Raw genomic sequence first — 21,022 nt, forward strand, 5'->3', positions numbered from 1 at the left:
CTTTCAGGTTCGATGCTTCGTTGTTTGGATTGTAAACACGGAAGAAGAGGGTTTATTTGTTGAGAAACAACAGTTTTAGGTAAAAATAAGTTCTCATTAGAATGTCAAAACAAACAAACCCCAGAGATTTTTTCAAAACTTGTCAATTTAAATTTGAACCTAAATTTACATTTAAAAAAAAAAGGGGGTTCCTTTAGTCCATTAGTGGTTTGAGACAGTTGTACACAGATAGTTGTACATTGCAGTTGATTAAGGTTTGTTGTTGTTATAGTGTTGGAAACAATTACAATCTTCTGAAGACTTGGGTAATAAGCTTTTGAATTCCTGTATGTTATGGACTGGATCTTGCCTTTCAATACAGCTGTGAGTAAGGAGTGAGATATAAACTTCACCCTCTCACAGGAATCCACAGAAGCTTTGTGGATTAGATTAGCATTAGACAACCTGCTGAAGCACTGTTCCCTCCCTGCTTCCCCTTTGTCCAGGAGGTAGTCATTTGCTTCTGGCCCACATCAGCAGCAAACTGTAGTATGCCTCACTGTTGTGGGGGTGCAGTGAAAGTGCTATTAACCTCCTCTTTGGTGTGGAGAATTCAGAGCAGCCGTAGCCATGTAGCATCCAAGTAGGTCCTCTTCATATATGCAGTCCAAGTCACAAGTTATCCCAAAGTCAGTAATTATCAATCTTTTATTTTGGTATTAAGGAGAGAGTCATTTTTAATATTGCCCATAGGTGGATCTGGTCAGTAAATAGAAGAAAAATCACCGTTTTATCAACTTTGTTTCTGATTTTTGTTGGATTCCACCCCCCACAACCCCCGCCCCCTCCCCGTTAATGCTTTTTGGCCAGCTCTGAAGGACTGTTTCTACCTGCCCCATCACACTTTTCTTTAAGGGAGGCTCCTTGCCTGTATCTCTGTGGACAGCCACATGTTGCTTTCCTTCACTCTTCAGCAACGTTTCATGTAGGAGTACGGCAGTAATAGTGCATATGCTGCCTCCCCATTAAAGCAGGATTTGGGGATTGGGAGTATTTAATCCTGCACCTGCCAGTTGCAGGGAGCTCTGGAGCAGCTCCCCCTTGCCCCACAGCTGAACTGTCTGGGGTGTTGGGAAAGAATCTTAGGCTAGGGGTCACAAGGGAGGAAGGAGCCCTATATGGAGATCCCTTTTGTAGTATCACGGTGTAAGTTTAGATAATGCTTTATCTCCTGAGAAAAGAACTGAGGCAGAGTAAAATGGGTGCTATGATCTTAAGTGGCTTGAGCGTGGAACAGGGTTTTGTTTCCAGTTCTGCTGTTCACTTGTCATGTTACCTTGGGCAAGTCACTTAGCCTTTCTCAGCCTCATTTTCCCCACTTACTTACGTACTGCATAGTGATGTTGACCTAATTCATGTTTGCGAAGTGCCTTTGAAATCATTCGACAACATATGCTGTATAGAAGCCAATTCTTATTTAAACTGTAAAATAAAGTAATGTTTTCTCTCATTCACTGTTGTTTTTACTAAGATGAGGGATTGTTTACCAGTTCACCTACAAGGTTTATGCCTTAAGAAATTGTTCTATAATAATTAATTTCAGTTATCCCTTCCAAGTGATTTTCAATTGCACTGATGACAACATTCTCCCATTTTATTTAGGTCACTATCTGACATTGATGGAGATGGACAGCTGAAAGCAGATGAGTTTGTGTTAGCCATGCATCTAACTGATATGGCCAAAGCTGGGCAGCCTCTGCCATTGACCCTGCCTCTTGAATTGGTACCTCCTCCTTTCAGGTAAAGTGCCCAAGACAGGGAGACGTGACCTAAATCCAGAGGTAATATAAAGTATATTGAATAGCCTGAATTTAACTCCTCCGAAAATAACTTCTCTCCTAGAGGTGGAAAATATGCCGAAAATGTTAATGGAACTCTGCCATCTTGCCAGCGAATGCAAGAAGAGGAGCCCCAGAAAAAACAGCCAGGTAAGAATGAGATTTTGAGTTTGTGTTAGTGTGTAATACTCTTCTTTGAAGAATATTACATCTTTTAGAAACTAAAAAGGGGATAAGGAAGTACAGCATTACTATTTCAGGAGCTGCACTCCTGTTACCCTGGACAGAGGAAAGGTTGTCCTGATGCTGTCATCTAAGGGCAGTTAAGAAAACATCATGAATGTAAGGGTGAGGGGCTGTTTTTCAGGGGTAGGAAGTATCAGTGATATTATTATTAATGAAAGTCTTGGAAAGCTTCATGGTCGAAACATTGCAACACCACTGCAAAATTCCATGTAATTGAAAGTTACTGGCACTTGCTTTGTCTCCATATTGGTGCAGAATTTTGAACCCGAGGTAGCTGCTGTCAGGAGGGAGTAATAGAGGCTCCCTCTTGGTGGCAGAGTGTGGGCAAGGTAATCCCAGAGGCCCCTAAACTATTCCCCCCACACTTGTTTTTTTAATTCCATGTTTCAGTTACTGACCCTGATGATGGTTTGTTTGCTGCTGTTTTAACAGTTTGAGTCTAAGAAAAAAATAAATGTATCCTGCCTTTTGAAGAACCCCTTATTTGTGCTGACATATGTGCTGTACAGTGAAGAATGGTTTAAAAAGATGAGCTGTCATAACTCTACCATTTTCCTATCCAATGTCAGTATCCAAGAAAGCAACCCTCCATTAGCTTGTAAAATTTTGTTTATGTCCTGGACGGATCGAATAATTTTATGTCTATTAATGTTAAATTGTATTCTGCTTGAAACCACCAATCCTACCTAGCCACAGTTTTTTGTGGGAAGTCAATAAGTTTTACCACAGAAAATTTCTTTTTGCTGTCAGAAGTTATGAAATGTCATTGTGCCAAGTTTTGAAAACAATAAGAATGTCAGTGTTTGTGAGAAGAAGACTGATACTTTAACACTGCTTGATTTAAGGTGCTTAAATTATCTGTGGTGTGATGTTCTGAGCTAGCCAATAAGAAAACATGGTAGTCATTAGCACTGTAAGAGAGGAACTGGCTTTGGACTATTCTGTGTAAAACAGTGCTAACTTCTGTGCCTTATTTTAGTTACATTTGAGGACAAGAGGAAAGCAAACTATGAGAAAGGAAACATGGAACTGGAGAAACGGCGTCAAGTCCTACTGGAGCAGCAGCAGAGAGAGGCGGAACGTAAGGCTCAGAAAGAAAGAGAAGAACAGGAGCGAAGAGAGAGAGAACTGCAGGAGCAGGAGCGGAAAAAGCAGCTTGAACTGGAAAGGCATTTTGAGAAACAACGAGAGCTGGAAAGACAAAGGGAGGAAGAGAGGAGAAAAGAAATAGAAAGGCGGGAGGTTGTTTTCTTAATTTTATTTACTTTTAATGCTTAAAGTAGTACGCACCCACACTCAATGAACACAGTTGGTTAATCTATTCCCTTGTCCATTTGGGAACTTGTAATTTTTGTGTGCCTTTGTACGTGCGTTACTTCTAGACAAGCAGTCTTGGTCTAGTAGTTTGAACATAGGACTGGGAGCCAGGCACTCATTGAATCGTGGCTTGGGCATGCACTCCTTGTGTGACTATTGCAAGTCATTTTGGAGGGGCACCATCATTTTTGTCAGAAATGTAGTGCCTACTATTGTAACATATAACCCCTGAAGTTGCTAAAACTAAGGTTCTCAAGACTCTCTTGTATTCTGAACCACATTTTCTTTTACAGTTCTCCTTTTAAACCAAAAAAACCTCAACAACTGTAACCCAAAACTAGGCTCACCTGAAGCTTGAAATTGACATTATTTTACGTTCAATCCTATAACAAAAATGGGTCTACTTGCTTTGTCCACAGTCCCATTTAAAATTGCATCCACTCTGTGACCAATCATGCTAAGGGCCTCCTGAGTCATTATCAGTTCCAAGCACTGCTCTCAGTTAGAGGCAAGACTATTAGAGTGAAACCAAATCTGTATCTGAATTATACATTACATTATACCCAATTATCTTTCTCCACAGTTGATTATTCTGGCAGTTTCCCCTCCAGTGGCAGTTGAGACATTCAGAACCTTGTAGGATAACATATCTTCCATTCTTGTGATCATATATGATATTTGAAATATATAAGATTGTGCTTTAAGAGCAGAATTCTTGTATGTTTTACTACTGTGCTACTCACAAGTAGAACAGAATGGCAGATTACTTTGCAGACGAGTGTAAGCAAACGTGAATGTGCAAGGTCTAGGTCTAATTTAAGACCTGCCAGCCTTTGTAGTGTCCCCTTTGATGATATCATTTAGGATTCAAGGTGTGGATTTTGTTCATTAAATGGCAAACTATGTAGATATTTCTAAGTATGAAAATACATATATAGCTTTCATTTATCTGTACCTCAAACACTTGTTAAACTGGAAATATTTAATCTTAGCTTAATTTAGTTACAGAATGTATGTGTAGATATCAACTTCTATCAAAACTTCTAGTTGGCTTTAGAGTTTCTAAAGGGTATTGTAAGCTTACAGTGATATAACTCATTATCTGTAGGCAGCAAAGCAGGAACTCGAGCGCCAGCGACGGCTGGAATGGGAGAGAATTCGACGCCAAGATCTTCTTAATCAGAGAAACAGGGAACAAGAAGAAATTGTCAAGTTGACCTCTAAAAAGAAGAGCCTTAATCTTGAATTAGAAGCCCTGGTGAGGCACACATGATATTAAATGTATTTGAGTGATATATACAGTATTTTAAAACACTACAAGAATCTTAAAATGCACATTAAAGTGCTAAGTACAATGTTTTATTGATCAGGAAATTACCGTATATACTTGATCATAAGTCGGTTCGTTTATAAGCTGACTCCCCCAAGATGGATAAGTAAAAATGGAAATTTTTTATGACCCATTCATAAGCTGACCCTATAATTTAGGGGTCAGCAAACTTTGGCTCCCGGGCCATCAGGATAAGCCGCTGGTGGGCCGAGATGGTCTGTTTACCTTGAGCATCCGCAGGCACGAAGGTAAACCTAAGTAAACAAAGTGTCCTGGTGTGCCAGCTGCTTACCCTGACGGGCTGGGACAGCAACTGGTGGGGAAATTTTTTTGTGGGGGAGAAGCTGGTGGGTCAGGGGAGTAACCCCTGTGACCACCCCCACATGACCCCACCCCTAGCCAGGCACCCTCACACTCTCCCCATCCCATCCCATCCCATCTGGGGAGGGCCAGGGGAGGATGTCTCTGGCCTGGCTGGAGCTGCTCCAGCAGGCTGGGCAGTGCAGCCGCAGCCTGTTCCGGTGGGCCAGATCAGGCGGCACAGCCGCAGCATGCTCCAGCGGGCCGGGTGGCATGGCCACAGCCTGCTCTGGGGGGTGGGGCCGAGCAGCACGGCTGCAGCCTGCCAGCCCTGGAGCTGCAGCTGCTTTCGGAGGCTGGGGGGAGAGCAGCGTGGCCAGAAGTGGAGAGACTCTGGCCCCGCCTCTTCTCTTCTGGCTCTGCTGGCTGTGCTGCCTCTCCTTGCTCCCTCTGTTGCGGGGAGGGGCTGTGTCCCACCTCTCCCTCTCTATACCCGTTCATAAGCCGACCCCCTTCTCTGGCGCTTCCTTTTTTTACTAAAAAAATTCGGCTTATGAACGAGTATGTATGGTAACTTAGTATTGGCTCAGCAATCAAAGCAGGGTTTTTTCTAAGAATTGTTCTTAAGGTACCTTTAGGCAGAAATGATCTTTTCAGAGAAGTTTGATAGAGAAACTTCTTGTTTTTGTTTTTTTACAACCTGTGGTTTAATCTTTTTTGTTTTTCTGTAGAGTGGCAAACATCAGCAGATCACAGGCAGGCTGCAAGATGTTCGAAGCAGAAAAGAAATTCAGAAAAGTGAGCTGGAAGCTCTAGATAAAAAATGTGATTTGGGAATTGTAGAAATCAAACAGCTACAACAACAACTTCAGGTGTGTGATTTCCTGTTTAAACCTAAAGATCTTTCATTTCTCCTTTTGTTTCTCTTTAACAGTTGCAGTGGCATCAGTAGTGTGTCTTTATAGGAAATATTGGTGCAATAGCATCAAGGAATTGAATGGTTAGGGTGCGGAAAAGAAAACTAAGTAGAAATGGCCAGTGAATGTGGTTGAACAATGCCTATTAAAATTATTTATAGCATTAGGGAAACCAATATGTGCATTCATGATCGTTGATATTAATTTTACAAGGCAAGCAGTGAGGTTTTGACCGTAATTTCAGTACCATGTGCTAGTTTACCAGTGATTATATAGGAAGATATTTTGCGGGGTTCAATAAGATTCCTATCTGGTTTCTGCCTCTTCATCTACATTTGATATTTTTAAAAAGAAGTAAAACTCCCAAAGGTGTTTTCTTGCTCTCACCTTTCCAGTGAAGGTAGTAGACCTTTGCAGCGCTCTGTCTACAATATCTGAGATGTTTTCAGATCACTGAATTAAGCAACATGATGGAACATGTATGAAAGATGCAACAGCTGATGTTCATCAAGTCATTCCAACAATTAATTAATGTAATTCAAAAATCAACTCTGTTTTTCATTGATTGATACAAATTTTGGGGAGGGGGGAGGTGAAGATGGGCCCCTCGTCGCTCGCGGTACAAATAAGCTGGAGACGTCTTGCTTTGCAAAACCCAGTGTCCTTTTATTTCCCTGTGTTCATTCCCACCACCATCTATATACAACTCCATACAATTCAACAGGAGTTAGGTAGCCACCCAGGGGACAGCTGGTTCCTGTTGCTAGCTAGGAGCAGCAGTTCCTCACTCCTCCTGTTCCTCCCCACTTCTACTTCCTTCCTGCTAGCTTTATAGACCTTCCCCCATCAAGCTCACAGGTGATTCTCTTTCAGGACTTTAATCAGCTACAGCCTGTCAGCTCCAATCTCTTCCTCATACTGGGAGCTGAGCTAGCAGGCTCTGTGTGAACAGGGGCTGTGAGTCCATGCCTTTTGGCCAGCACTCTGTTACAGGGGGGATGTTTAATTTTAAAATCTTAGGGTTTGACTTTTAATGTGAAAAATCTTAAAACTGCTTTTGCATTATTTCATCTCACTTTTTAAAAAAAAGATTTAAGCTCACCTGTTCCCAAAACACACAGTTGCAGTTAGTAATAATTGATATTTCTTCATTGTGTATTGATCCTTCTCTTGTCTACACAAGGGGTTAGCACTGGTGCAGCTACACTTATTTCTAGCAATTGACTGTTGGAGCAAATCCCTCGCAAGGTGTTAAAATTGATTGATTTCAAGTATTAGAAAGTCCATACGCTAAACTAAAGGACACAGTATAATAAGTTTTTTGTTTTATTTATCAGAAACTGAAACCTATTAGTTGATGGCCAGTTTCAAAGAACGCTTGGATTTCTTTGGAAATTCACATTCTACCATAATACACAAATATTACGCTAATATGCTTTACATTTGTTCATTCAAACTGTTTTAAACTTGTGTGTTGAAGAATATATAGTTATTAAAAACTAACTATATATTCTTCAACACACAAGTTTAAAACAGTTTGAATTTATATATAGAGGGAAAAAATTATACCAATGCACCATCATACAGTTTACTTACTTCATGTAATGTTGAAAAATTGTTTTTGTGGTTGGTGCCATGTAAAAAGATATTAACCTTTCTTAAAAATGCATTGTACCTCTTTCTTATATATCTGTAGGAATATCAGAATAAACTAATCCATTTAGTTCCTGAAAAGCAGTTATTAAATGAGAGAATAAAACACATGCAGCTGGACAATACTCCTAGTAAGTGTCTTCAAATAAACTCTTTGCTCTATATACTAGCTTTTCTTTACCCACTGGGAAGGCTACTGTCTGTGTTGTTATTAACCATCCCTTCATAATCACCATAGATTCAGCAAGTCCCAGTGAATACTCAGAACTGTTTGTTGGACCTACTTTCTACCATTTCCTACATCTAACAACTGTGGGGAGAAATATGTTTTGATAAGAAAAGAAGGCTACAGCTTTAAACATAGACAATACAGACTATAGTACAGGGAGGAATTACGGTACTTGCTGCCCAGATTTTCCTTTTGCTTACAGTCGTGTAAAATCGGGAGTAACTCCATTTAAATCAAAGGAACTTATGGAAGTTTTACACTACTGTTAAGTGAGAGGCAAATGTGGGCCGAAGTGTCTGCCCACAGGAGTTGCATCTAATCAGACTAATACAATATAAAAAGTAGATATCATACAAACTTTATTATATGAGTTGTGGTAGTGTCTGAATGCCTCAATCAGGAATCAAGGCGCAATTGTGCTAGAAGCTGTATGAGAACGTACCACAAGAAGTGGTATAAGCAAGTGGGAGTGAATGTAAATTTTTAAAAAATGGTTATTGAAAAGTATGTTAACACAAATAGAAATCATTGTAAAAGTACTTGATCTTTCCTATGCAGATACAGGAATCAGTTCAGTGAACAAGAAGTTCCTAGAAAAGGAAGAATTATGCCAAAGACTTCGGGAGCAATTAAATGCCCTAGAAAAGGAAACTGCTTCCAAACTCTCTGAAATGGATACCTTTAACAATCAGCTGAAGGTACACGCAGTCTGCAAATATATTGTCTTTAGTAATAAGCAGTGTTTTCTTCCTCATTCAGTCACCAAACTTTTATTTGCTGTCCCCCTATGCCATGCCTTTTCTGAAAGTCTCTGCCAATTTTATAATATCAAAATCAGCATGGCCAAATATCTTCTAGCAAATGTGCAATTAGAAACTAATTCAAAACTATCATTTGTGTAATTAGATATTAACACTCCCTCCCTCTTGCTTACCCCTCCTCTACATTCATCGTGTTACAATGCCTTTCAAAGGCATACTCATTGCTCACTCTTAGGGCATGTCTACACTTACCTCCAGAGCGATCGATCCAGTGGGGGGGTCGATTTATCGCATCTTGTGAAGATGCGATAAATCGACCACTGAGCACTCTCCCATCAACTCCGGTACTCCACCGGAGCGAGAAGCGTAGGTGGAGTCGATAAGGGAGTGTCAGCAGTCGACCTACCGCAGTAAGTAGCTCTAAGTAGGTTGACTTCAGCTATGCTATTTTCGTAGCTGAAGTTGCGTAACTTAGACCAACTTAGCTCACCCTCACTCGCCCCCACCCTCCAGTCTAGACCAAGCCTTACTCAATGCAAGTCCTAAAATACATAAAAGTAAATGAGAGTTGAGGGCGGTGTTCCCCCTAATTTTTCCCACGCATGTGCAGAATGAATTTTGTTATGTGCACCAATATGGAGGTGATGTATGTAACGAAATTCATATTGGTGCACGTAACAAAATTCATGTGGCGGGGGTGGGGCTGAGGGGTTCGGAGTGTGGGTGGGGGGCTCAGGGCTGAGGCAGAGGGTTGGGGTGCAGGTGGGGTCAGAGCTCCAGCTGGGGGTGCGTGCTTTAGAGTGGGGCTGAGGATGAGGGGCTCAGGGCTGAGGCAGAGGGTTGGGATGTGTGTGTGGGGGGGGTGGGGTCAGGGCTCTGGCTGGAGGTGCAGGCTCTGGGTTGGGGATGAAGGGTTTGGGGTGCAGGCTGCCCTGGGGCTACGGCAGGGAGAGAGAACTCCACCCAGTTCTCTCCCTGCAGCGGCACCTGGGCTGGCGAGATAGAGGCACCTCTTCCTGCTGCGGCAGGTCCAGGGCTGGGCTGGTTTGGGGCCGGGAGAGTGGCACCTCTCTCCCAGCTGCGGCAGGTCCGGGACAGGCTTGGTGGGTCTGCAGTCCATGCCGCTGGTAATGGTCCACAGCTTCGGGCTCCCCAGGGGAGCCCAAAACAGCAGACCATCTGTCACTGGCAGCCCAGAGGAGCAGCAGCAGCTGTGGGCTCCTTTGCGCTCCTCTCCTCCGCCCCTGCTGCCTGCCAGAGATGGAGGGCAGGGGCGGAGAGAAGAGCTCTCAGCCAGCCAGCTGAGAGGAGTGAGTGGGCTGGGGGGGAGGAGAAGCCCTGTGCCAGAGGGCCTAGAGGAGCACGGGGAAGGGGTTGGAGAGGAGAGGAGCCAGTGCTGCGAATGCCTGGCCACAGTGCAAGTGAAGTGGAGTGCCGGGCCGGTGGGGCCCCTGCTGAGTGTGGGCCTGCCACCATTATAAACCCAGCACTGTCGGTCCGGGATGGGTTGGGGCCCGGGTAGGTGCGCCTCTCCCTGCCAGAGCCCTGAGTGGAATTTAGGGGAGCTTAGAGGGAACTTGGGTTGAAGGTGCTGAGCACCTTGCAGGTTCTGTCCCTATGGCAGTACGGTTGTATGGCTACCATTTTGCAGATTGTAAATGGAGTATCCTAATTGCTTAATTTTTATTGGAGAAAATACTAAATCTGCCAGCACAGAACATGGGTTATTCACTTTTGGCAATACACATGGATGCTTGTATTCCTTTAACTAGGAGAGAGAATGTGCAGAGGGTAATTGAAGGAGGCTGTGTGATTTATATATTGTCAGTTTATCTGACAGATGAATGCAACTTTCTGACAAGGGTGTTGTCACTCTGCTCTGTTTGCTGACTTATTCATAGTGGCATTGATGTGAATTTTAGAATAAATTGTATGATTTTCCTTCTGGCTAGAGGAAGGACCAAACTGCATCTGTTGAAGAGAGCTTAAGGGAAAAAACTCTCAGAACTTTTTTTTTTTAATAAAGAAAACATCACCCACAATATTGGTGCTTGCATTTAATCACGTGTGCTGCATGGCTTGATGGTTAATGGGAGCCATTCATTTATGTTCAGTGACTGCATCAACAATGTAGTCTTCTCTACAATATATTTTTTAAATCATTACATAGTTTAATTGGCTTTTTATCTGCCTTATCTTACAGTGTGAGAATATGGATGATTCTGTTCTTCAGTGCCTTTTCTCTCTGCTAAGCTGTCTCAACAACCTCTTCCTCTTACTTAAGGTTATTTTCTAATCTTTGGCTCTTTTGCTTTTAATTATTTCACAGTTTTTCTGTTTTCCCTTTCTTTTTGGGTATATTATCTCTTTAGCACTCAGCTAAAAATCTTTATTTAAAAATAAAACTTTTCAAAAACAGAATGAATATTCTTTTCTTTTCTGCTTGCTTTTAAATCCTTTCTGCTATTTAACGGCTTAAACTTACTTGCTTATAAAGCAATGCCAGAAAATACTGATGTGTATCTTGTTTGTTAATGGACTGATTTATTAACAGATTCAATTAGCTTTATTACCTAGGTACTGTTTTTTCTTTTCAGGTAAGGTAATATCCACCAAAAAAGTCTTTCCTTTTTGATAGAAACATTTACGGTTTCTTCCTGTGTCTGTCTGTCTGTCTGTCTCAATTTTGGAACCAAATGATACTATTTTTCACAGTAATCCTCAAACTCTGTTTAAGATGAGAAGAAAAATTGTTTCCTACCTATGTCAGTGCAATTCTATGGAATAATTTGCCTGTTATAGGTAATGAGGATTAGTTTGTTGCTGCAGAAACTCACTGTGCAATGGAGATTTTATTGTATTATCTTTTTCTTATTAATTACATTACATTGACAATAAGACTTCTTAGGAAAGGTGTCAGATTTTGCAATGGGAATGCACCATCCCTAATTACTCTCTTTTGATAAGTAATCTGATAGGAAAGGCCATGTTCCACCTATTCATCAATATGTGTATCTAATCCAATGTGATTCTTAAAAAAGATGAATTGTAGTGCCCTACAAATATATTAATGAACTGTTAAAGTGTATACTAGATAATTATTGCTGATGTGTTTCTTTTTGTAAATTTAATTAACCAAGCAATTTTAAATGATCTGGTGCGGAAAAGTTCATTATAAAAAGACATGAGGGAATGGGAGTGTTACATTTTAAACAAAATACTGTTAAAAGCTTTAAAAGACATAGCGCCTTATGTAGCCAGAAACTAGAATCTGGGTGTTTGTGGTTTCCAACAGTGATAAAACTATTGCATTATTTTCACTAGTGCATCAGATTCCAATTTGGGCCTGTTATCCAAAGCTCCATGCCAATTATTTCGGCCTTTGGTCTGAGCCTAGCTAGAGGAAACGCTGTGGTCTGAACTTTACTTTGCACATGACTATGTTATGTCTTAGTTATTGGATTTATTTGTTATTTAAAAAAAAAAGTTCTTTCAGTCATAATTATAGAAAAGATTATATATTTCACCTATAATTAGCAAATTTGTATATGTATTTTTCTTTTTTTAGTGACTTTCTGTTAAATTAAGTAGTGGGTAATAAAGGAAATACTAAAGCATAGTGAAGGGAAGCCTCCATCTTAAGGGATGTATGCCCAAAATTTCCAATACTGTTTTATGTTACTTGTAGTTTAAAAAAACATCAGGAGTACTTGTGGCACCTTAGAGACTAACAAATTTATTTGAGCATAAGCTTTTGTGGGCTACAGCCCACTTCATCAGATGCATAGAATGGAACATATAGTAAGAAGATATATATATATATATATAGATATATAGATATATAGATATATACACATACAGAGAACATGAAAAAGTGGAAGTAGCCATGCCAACTGTAAGAGGCTAATTAATTAAGATGAGCTATTATCAGCAGGAGAAAAAAAAAACTTTTGTAGTGATAAACAAGATGGCCCATTTTAGACAGTTGACCTGAAGGTGTGAGGATACTTAACATGGGGAAATAGATTCAATATGTGTAATAGCCCAGCCACTCCCAGTTTCTGTTCAAACCCAAGTTAATGGTATCTAGTTTGCATATTAATTCAAGCTCAGCAGTTTCTCGTTGGAGTCTGTTTTTGAAGTTTTTCTGTTGCAAAATTGCCACCTTTAAGTCTGTTACTGAGTGACCAGAGAGGTTGAAGTGTTCTCCTACTGGTTTTTGAACGTTATGATTCCTGATGTCAGATTTGTGTCCATTTATTCTTTTGCATAGAGACTGTCCTGTTTGGCCAATGTATATGGCACATGATGCATGTATCACATTGGTAGATGTGCAGGTGAACGAGCCCCTGATGGTGTGGCTAATGTGATTAGGTCCTATGATGGTGTCATTTGAATAAATATGTGGACAGAGTTGGCATCGGCCTTTGTTGCAAGGAGAAGTTCCTGGGTTAGTGTTTTTTGTTGTGTGGTGTGTGGTTGCTGGTGAATATTTGCTTCAGGTTGGGGGGATGTCTGTAAGCAAGGACTGGCCTGTCTCCCAAAATCTGTGAGAGTAAGGGATCATCCTTCAGGATAGGTTGTAGATCTTTGATGATGCGCTGGAGAGGTTTTAGTTGGGGGCTGAAGGTGACGGCTAGTGGTGTTCTGTTATTTTCTTTGTTGGGCCTGTCCTGTAGTAGGTGACTTCTGGGTACTCTGCTGGCGCTGTCAATCTGTTTTTTCACTTCAGCAGGTGGGTATTGTAGTTGTAAGAACGCTTGATAGAGAACTTGTAGGTGTTTGTCTCTGTCTGAGGGGTTGGAGCAAATGCGGTTGTATCTTAGAGCTTGGCTGTCGACAGTGGATCGTGTGGTGTGTCTTGGAGGCATGTAGGTAAGTATAGCGGTTAGTAGGTTTCTGGTATAGGGTGGTGCTTATGTGACCATCGCTTATTAGCACAGTAGTGTCCAGGAAATGGACCACTTGTGTGGATTGGTCTAGGCTGAGGTTGATGGTGGGATGGAAACTGTTAAAATCATGGTGGAATTCCTCGAGGGCTTCTTTTCCATGGGTCCAGATGATGATGATGTCATCAGTGTAGCGCAAGTAGAGTAAGGGCGTTAGGGGACGAGAGCTAAGGAAGCATTCTAAGTCAGCCATAAAAATGTTGTCATGCTGTGGGGCCATGCGGGTACCCATAGCAGTGCCACTGACTTGAAGGTATATATTGTCCCCAAATGTGAAATAGTTGTGGGTGAGGACAAAGTCACAAAGTTCAGCCAGCAGGTTTGCCATGAAATTATCGGGGATACTATTCCTGATAGCTTGTAGTCCATCTTTGTGTGGAATGTTAGTGTAGAAGGCTTCTACATCCATAGTGGCCAGGATGGTGTTTTCTGGAAGATCACCGATGTATTGTAGTTTCTTCAGGAAGTCAGTGGTGTCTCAAAGATAGCTGGGAGTGCTGGTAGTGTCAGGCCTGAGGAGAGAGCCCACATAGCCAGACAATCCTGCTGTTAGGATGCCTGGGATGATGGGGTGTCCAGGATTTCCAGGTTTATGGATCTTGGGTAGTAAATAGAATACCCGTGGTCGGGGTTCTAGGCATGTGTCTGTACAGATCTGTTGCTGTGCTTGTTCAGGGAGTTTCTTGAGCAGATGGTGTAGTTTCTTTTGATAATCCTCAGTGGGATCAGAGGATAATGGCCTGTAGAATGTGGAGATACATAGCTGCCTAGCAGCCTCTTGTTCATCTTCCAACTTATTCATGATGACGACAGCACCTCCTTTGTCAGCCTTTTTTATTATGATGTCAGAGTTGTTCCTGAGGTTGTTGATGGCGCTGTGTTCAGCACAGCTGAGGTTATGGGGCAAGTGATGCTGCTTTTCCACAATTTCAGCCCGTGCACGTCGATGGAAGCAATCTATATAGAAGTCCAGTCTGTTGTTTCAACCTTCAGGAGGAGTCCACGCAGAAATCTTTCTTTTGTAGTGTTGGTAGGAAGGATTCTGTGGGCTATCTGCACCAGGCAGCTGTTTAGAGATCATTTCAAGACACACTTCACTGTACTTCTAGTCCTTAGATGACCCAGTGTTTAAGTATTTAATTTAAAATTCCCACTCTTTTTCTCTCCATCATATTTGCAGTCTCTAGCACTTGAATGACTAGACGATGCACTTTCCAAGTATAAGTGGTGGAAGAGTTTGCAGATCTGCCAGCTATTTTTGTATGCTCCTGTTTCTTTAACTCTTTCTTTCCAATGAGATTCAACATCCATTATTAACTAAAGATTGTCCTGTCCATTTGTATTAAAACTTGGATCACAAAGCATTAAAACGCCTAGTTACTTTCCTAGAAAAATGGATTTGCTTGTCAGTCCTTTGATATATTTCATTGTGTTTCCTCATTAGGAACTGAGAGAAAGCTACAACACACAGCACTTAGCCCTTGAGCAACTTCAGAGGATAAAACAAGAGAAAATAAGAGCTGTAGAAAGAAAAAGAGCTGAGCTTGCACAGAAAAAGCGACTAGAGGATGAGGCTGCAAGGTAACATGGTTGAAAATCATAAAACACCGATACTGTAGTTTTTAAAAACAAGATACTGCATTGATGAGCTTAAGATGTTGATACCAGTAGACATAAAATCTAACTGATTAAAATATACATGCTAACTAAGAAAGCAGCACTACATGAACTAAGCTTTCTGAATTTTTACATGGAATACAATGATTTCTGAAGTTCTGAATTTCCTTCCCCTTTGTACAGGGATCTCAAACACACATCTGGCCCGCGGAGCTATTTCCTGCGGCCTGCCATAGGCGTCAACTCCCCCCCTCTGCCCCTCCCCCGCCACTCCTTCCCTACCCCCCAGCGCGCCTGGTCCCCACTCCTTCACCTACCTCCCAGCGCTTCCCGCCACCAAACAGCTGTTTGGCGGCACTTAGGACTTTCCAGGAGGGAGGGGGGAGGAGCGGGGACGTGGCACACTCAGCGGAGGAGGCAGAGAAGAGTCGGGGCTGGGGCAGGGATTTGGGAAAGGGGTTGGAATGGGGGCAGGGAGGGGGAGCATGAGCTGTATGCTATTCTGGTTTATGCATCATCAATAGAACTTTTGACTATGAGTCTAATCCAACCCCCACTGAAATCAATGACATTCTTTCCATTGATTTCAATGGGAGTTAGACAAAAGCCTAAATTCCAGTTGCAGAATATAGTACTGGTGACAAAGGATGGGTGAGAAAGAACACTGCTGGACTGAAATTACAAGGTACATTTGCAGACCTGTGTAAAGGGGTCCACTCACTGCAGGAGCACCTCCTTGTGGGTACTCTACCCTTTTAGGCTTTTTGTAAGAATCCCTAATCCAGGACAGAATCACAGGGTTTACTCTCCTCATGACCTCCTCCTTGTCTCTAGCCAACTCCCTTTCCCTCTAGGGAGTGGTTGCAGACCTCCACCTGCAGCTTCCTTCCTGCTGTCACTTCCTGGCTTTCTCATACTAGCCCAGGTCTTCCCCATGCTGGGCTTCATCTTCCATTAGTTCTGATCAATCCCTGGCTTCCCTCCAGCTGCAACATATAAAGTTAATTGGCCCTTTCTGGCCCACATTTACCCACTCGGCTTGTGTGGGATGGATACCCCATCATAGGCTGACAGAATTTTTTTTAACTCATAATTAATGCTGCCAGCTAAGTGGCCAAAATGAAATGACGGTCAAAATAAGCACTGACTTTTCGCGTTCAGTTTTTTAAAAGTGAATACATTGACTTTTAATAGCATACTCTATTACTCTTCATTTTTTACTACACTTTTGTATTGTTGTATGAAAAGTTTTGAGTGGCGTGGCCCTCAGGCCAATGTACTAGTCCTCATGTAGTCCTCGTGGTGATTTGAGTTTGAGATCCCTGCCTTAGTATGTAGGAACCAGTCTGTTAACCCTTTTTGATATGACACATAATCTATTTGATAAGAAGTGTTATTCTCAAGGATTGATGTGTCAAATAACGGGATAATCCATTTTTGTAATTGGACTTTTTAATCTCTTCTCCAATACACAGCTTCCAAACACTCAAGATTATTTAATCACATTTTCTACCTTGTTTTGCTGTCATTGTACATCTTCTCCCTCTGCTTGAAAACTAGTTGAATGTCAGCAAGTTCCTAGTTTTAAGGGTAAAAGATTAAATTAATCCTGAGTTTCCTCTTTGCATTTCAATCCTTGATTTTATATTGGTTTCTTGCTTGATGAGCGAAAAAAATGTTCACATTTACCTATATGGAAAAGGATCCTTCCTTTTGTCTGTAAATGATCTTGTTTTTGCTCCGACAGTATTTTGTATCAGCTCTCTCCAGATTCTGTTGTCAGCCTTCTCCTACGCTCTGCCTGATCGGTCCAGGAGTCTTAAGTGGCATTGTTGGCCAAAACGTTTTTTCAGTTGTCTGGTTAGCTGGCTGCACTCACGTCACTCTGATCTGAATCTTGCCACGATCATGTTATGCCGTTGCAGTGTTTACACTGGATTATGATAATGAGCTCTGTGTGAGGCTACAGCTGGTACAAAATGTGTCTGCCCACCTGTTCAGAGGCTTACATGTAGGGGGAGCATATTCATACCAAATACTCTTCTCATTTACACTGGGGTTATGCTGCTGTAACTGTTGTCAGTGAAGTTATTGGGAATTTATACTCGTGTAGAGAGACTAGAATGAGGCCAGTGGATGACTGTTTTCCAGGAACTGCACTGACTTCCTGTTTACTACAATTTAAGGTTTGGACTTTAGCATCAGATTTTCAAAAGAGCTGAGGCACTGAGTGCATGTGAAAATTTGACTATCTCATTTAGCTGCCTAAATGGGACCTAAGATCTTCTGAAAATCTGGCCTCATTGTGGGTGCTGAGCACTTTTGATAATCTAACCCTGTATGAGTAGAGCCCTGTGTGGTTTAGTTACTGATTGGCTGACAGATTGCTGACACCCTTCGTTTCCCCTCCATAAAAAAAAAAAAAGTGTGTGGGGGAAGAGTATCATTGGAGCTAAGTTATTGGCTGAGACACTTCAAGATAATAGCAAAAACAACAAGGAGTACTTGTGGCACCTTAGAGATGAACAAATTTATTTGGGCATAAGCTTTTGTGGGCTAAAACCCACTTCATCAGATCCATGGACTGGAAAAGACAGTAGACAGGTATATATACACAGTACATGAAAAGATGGGAGTTGTCTTACCAAATGAGGGGTCAGTGCTAACAAGACAATTCAATTAAAGTGGAAGTGGGCTATTCTCAACAGTAGAATACTAAGGGAGAAAAAATCACTTTTGTAGTGGTAATGAGGGCAATGTAATCAGGGTGTCCCATTTCAAACAATTGACAAGAAGGTGTGAGTAACAGTAAGGGGAAATTAGTATGGGGAAATTAGTTTCTGCAGTGACCCATCCACTACCAGCCTTTATTCAGGCCTAATTTGATGGTGTCAAGATAATAGTTCCTGATTTAAATGGAGATAAGACTGAGCCAAACCTGGCCATTTTCAGAGAATACTGCCAGATTCTCAGATACTACACTGAAGACTGTGGAGTGAAGAGAATATAAATCAGGGGTCGGCCTCCTTTCAGAAGTGCTGTGCCGAGTCTTCATTTATTCACTCTAATTTAAGATTTCGTGTGCCAGTCATACATTTTAACATTTTTAGGAGGTCTCTTTCTATAAGTGTATAATATATAACTAAACTCTTGTTGTATGTAAAGTAAATAAGGTAAATAAGCCCCCTAGACCGGTCAGGACCCGGGCAGTGTGAGTGCCACTGAAAACCAGCTTGTGTGCCGCCTTCGGCATCTGTGCCATAGGTTGCCTACCCCTGAAATAAATACTGCAATAAATTCCCACAATAACCGAAGACTAGGAATTACAACAACAAAAAGTAATAAGCAAAATTTGCCAAACCAGGTATTGGTAAAGACTAAAGTCTTTTATGGCCATCTCTAAACAACTTTTCAATTTTCATATGTGGGATTTGGATATTGAAATGATGGGCACCCGAGAAATACCATAGATAGATTAATGCTCCATTTTCTGCTTTGTCTTTGCACATCAAGTTGAGCAGCTTTGGTCGTGGAGGCACTGAAGAAGTAGCTCTCAGGTGTGAAAGGTCAAGGAACAGTGTTTTCAGACCATAAGTCTTTCTTATTTGTATTTTATTAGTGCCTAAAATGTGCCAGATTGTGTGCACACGTGAGAAGACATGGTACCTATCCCAAGAGTTTTTGGTCTGCAGTAAAAGGGTAACAGAAATTGAAGGGGAAACCAAACAGAGGAGGGAGAGATCCTGCAGTGGATGACAGAGGGTGGCATAGGGAGATTGGGGAACAGAGAGCAAAAGAAAATGCTAGAGAAGGCGAAAAATAAGAGGATAGTGCTGAGGCTGATTAAATAAATACTACTTTTGTCACATGCTAATAACAGCAAACAAATACCCCAGCACCATCCCAAACCATTGTCTCTAAAGTGCTAAAGATGCAGGCACTTGGAAGGATTTTTGGCATTTGTTTTTAGACACAGGTGAGATGTGGCTGTTGAACAGAAGGAGATTGCTATGTCAAGTGTCAGTTCTTCTCTGCACTCTGGGTTTGGGGACTGAGCAGGGATCTGTTCTCTCTCTTCTCAACGTGGGGACCTTCAGTTCATCAAAATATTGTTGCTATGGTTAGTCAATCAGCATTTCTTCACTGTACTCTAGAGTGTGGGAGGGGGTGGTACTTTACATTTAGGGCCATTCTGTGTAAATTCTAGCCATGGCTCTGCCACCCAAGCCGTGCGTGTGGCTTCAGTGACTCCCAGGTCACTAACTATGGTTAATCCCATAAACACTTTCTCACTTATTTATTTATGTATTTATTTTTCCCTTGTCATTAAGGAAAGCAAAACAGGAGAAAGAGAACCTATGGCAGGAAAATGTCCGAAAGGAAGAGGAGGAGAAAAAAAAGCGATTACAGGAAGAGCGAATGCAGGAAAAAATTCAGGAAGAAAAACAAAAAGCTGAGGAGGCAGCTGCCCAAGTGAGAGAGAGGGAGTTCCAGTTGCAAAAATTGGCTGAGGAGAAACATGAGGAGGAGAGGAACAAGCTAGCTGAGATTCAGCGAGAAACAGAACAACAAAGGAAGAGACAACTGGAAGAAGACAAAAGGAAGCAAGAACAGATTGCAAAAGAAGCTGAGGAGAGGCGTAAACAGCATGAAGAAGAGAAGAGAAGAAAAGATGCAGCCAACCTGCAAGAGTCAGAGAAACACACTTCAAAATTAAACTTAAATGAGAAATTTGCAGACTTGTTGAAACAGACTGAGGGTAGAAATCTTAAGCCTACGTGGAGAAGTGAAGGTAAACTTCATCTATTGATTTATTTTTTGTTAAAAATGTTCCTTGTTGTCTTGAATGAATATTGTTACTTCATATTTAGACATTTTATTGTAGAATAATGACAGTATTGTAGGTCATATGTTTAAAAATTTGATGTTGGAGACCATGGTCTATATCTACAGTTGGTGTAAATCTGTTGATGTCAATTGAGCTATAACAGTTTACACCAGCAGAGGATCTGACCACAAATCTTTCAATGCTTTCAGTTAACAAATCCTGGACACTTGGAGCAGTAACATTTTGGCTTCACTGCACTTTGTCTATGCAACAGAATACTCACCACGTGTTGTGGCATGAGATGTTTGTTCATAATTTCTTTTAAAACAATTATTGATAGTCAATGAACAGGTAAGAATCCAGTACTGAGAATGAGTAGAGCCTTAAAGTAACATTGATTCATTGATTAACACTGATAGAGAAATTATAGGTATCATAACCTCAGTTACTAGATGGTGATCAAAACTGAGGTCAGCATGGCATTATGGGTAGGATATTGAAAACTGCTTACTGTTATCCTAATTCTGCTCCCATTGAACTTGATGGTAGTTTTACTATTGACTTAGTGGAAGCTTTTTTCTTTCTTTTTCTTTTTGCAAATTGTTAACCATTGTTATGGCTTTAGAGGGGGCTGGTTTAGTAGTATTACTTATAGACTTGAGAAATTTAGAAACTGAGACTATATCAAATAGAAATATGTAATATTTTGCTGTTCTGGGCTTTTTAAGTTTCTCCTTGACAAGAATGTCATCTGGGTTGCAGGCCACTCAGTATTGAGGTAGCCTTTTCTAGTCAATTTGAAGGAAATGTAAAACTTCTATACAGAAATGAAAGAAAACATTAAAACACTGACTCTGGAGAAGATATTTAACAAGAAGAGATGGGAAGGAAGACTTGCATCCGAAGAAGTGGGTATTCACCCACGAAAGCTCATGCTGCAAAACATCTGTTACTCTATAAGGTGCCACAGGATTCTTTGCTGACTTCATATTATGACTAAGCAGATCTGTGTCCACTACTACTCCTGTTTATTACGTTAATCATAATAGTCTGTGTGA

General features: G+C 41.3%; 1 protein-coding gene across 2 annotated transcripts in view; it reads left to right on the forward strand.

Moving 5' to 3' along the window:
• Positions 1–21,022, forward strand: part of ITSN2 (intersectin 2) — a 126,522-nt gene that overhangs the window by 51,318 nt on the left and 54,182 nt on the right. For both annotated transcript variants that reach the window (XM_045011649.1, XM_045011650.1), the window contains exons 10-18: positions 1,642–1,779; positions 1,882–1,967; positions 3,043–3,305; positions 4,489–4,638; positions 5,742–5,882; positions 7,624–7,711; positions 8,368–8,507; positions 14,964–15,100; positions 19,468–19,928. In XM_045011649.1, coding sequence (XP_044867584.1) covers positions 1,642–1,779; positions 1,882–1,967; positions 3,043–3,305; positions 4,489–4,638; positions 5,742–5,882; positions 7,624–7,711; positions 8,368–8,507; positions 14,964–15,100; positions 19,468–19,928 — 1,604 coding nt within the window. The remainder of the gene's footprint in view (positions 1–1,641; positions 1,780–1,881; positions 1,968–3,042; positions 3,306–4,488; positions 4,639–5,741; positions 5,883–7,623; positions 7,712–8,367; positions 8,508–14,963; positions 15,101–19,467; positions 19,929–21,022) is intronic.

This window comes from Mauremys mutica, chromosome 3 (assembly GCF_020497125.1).
Source record: "Mauremys mutica isolate MM-2020 ecotype Southern chromosome 3, ASM2049712v1, whole genome shotgun sequence".
In the NCBI taxonomy this organism is placed as follows: domain Eukaryota; kingdom Metazoa; phylum Chordata; order Testudines; family Geoemydidae; genus Mauremys; species Mauremys mutica.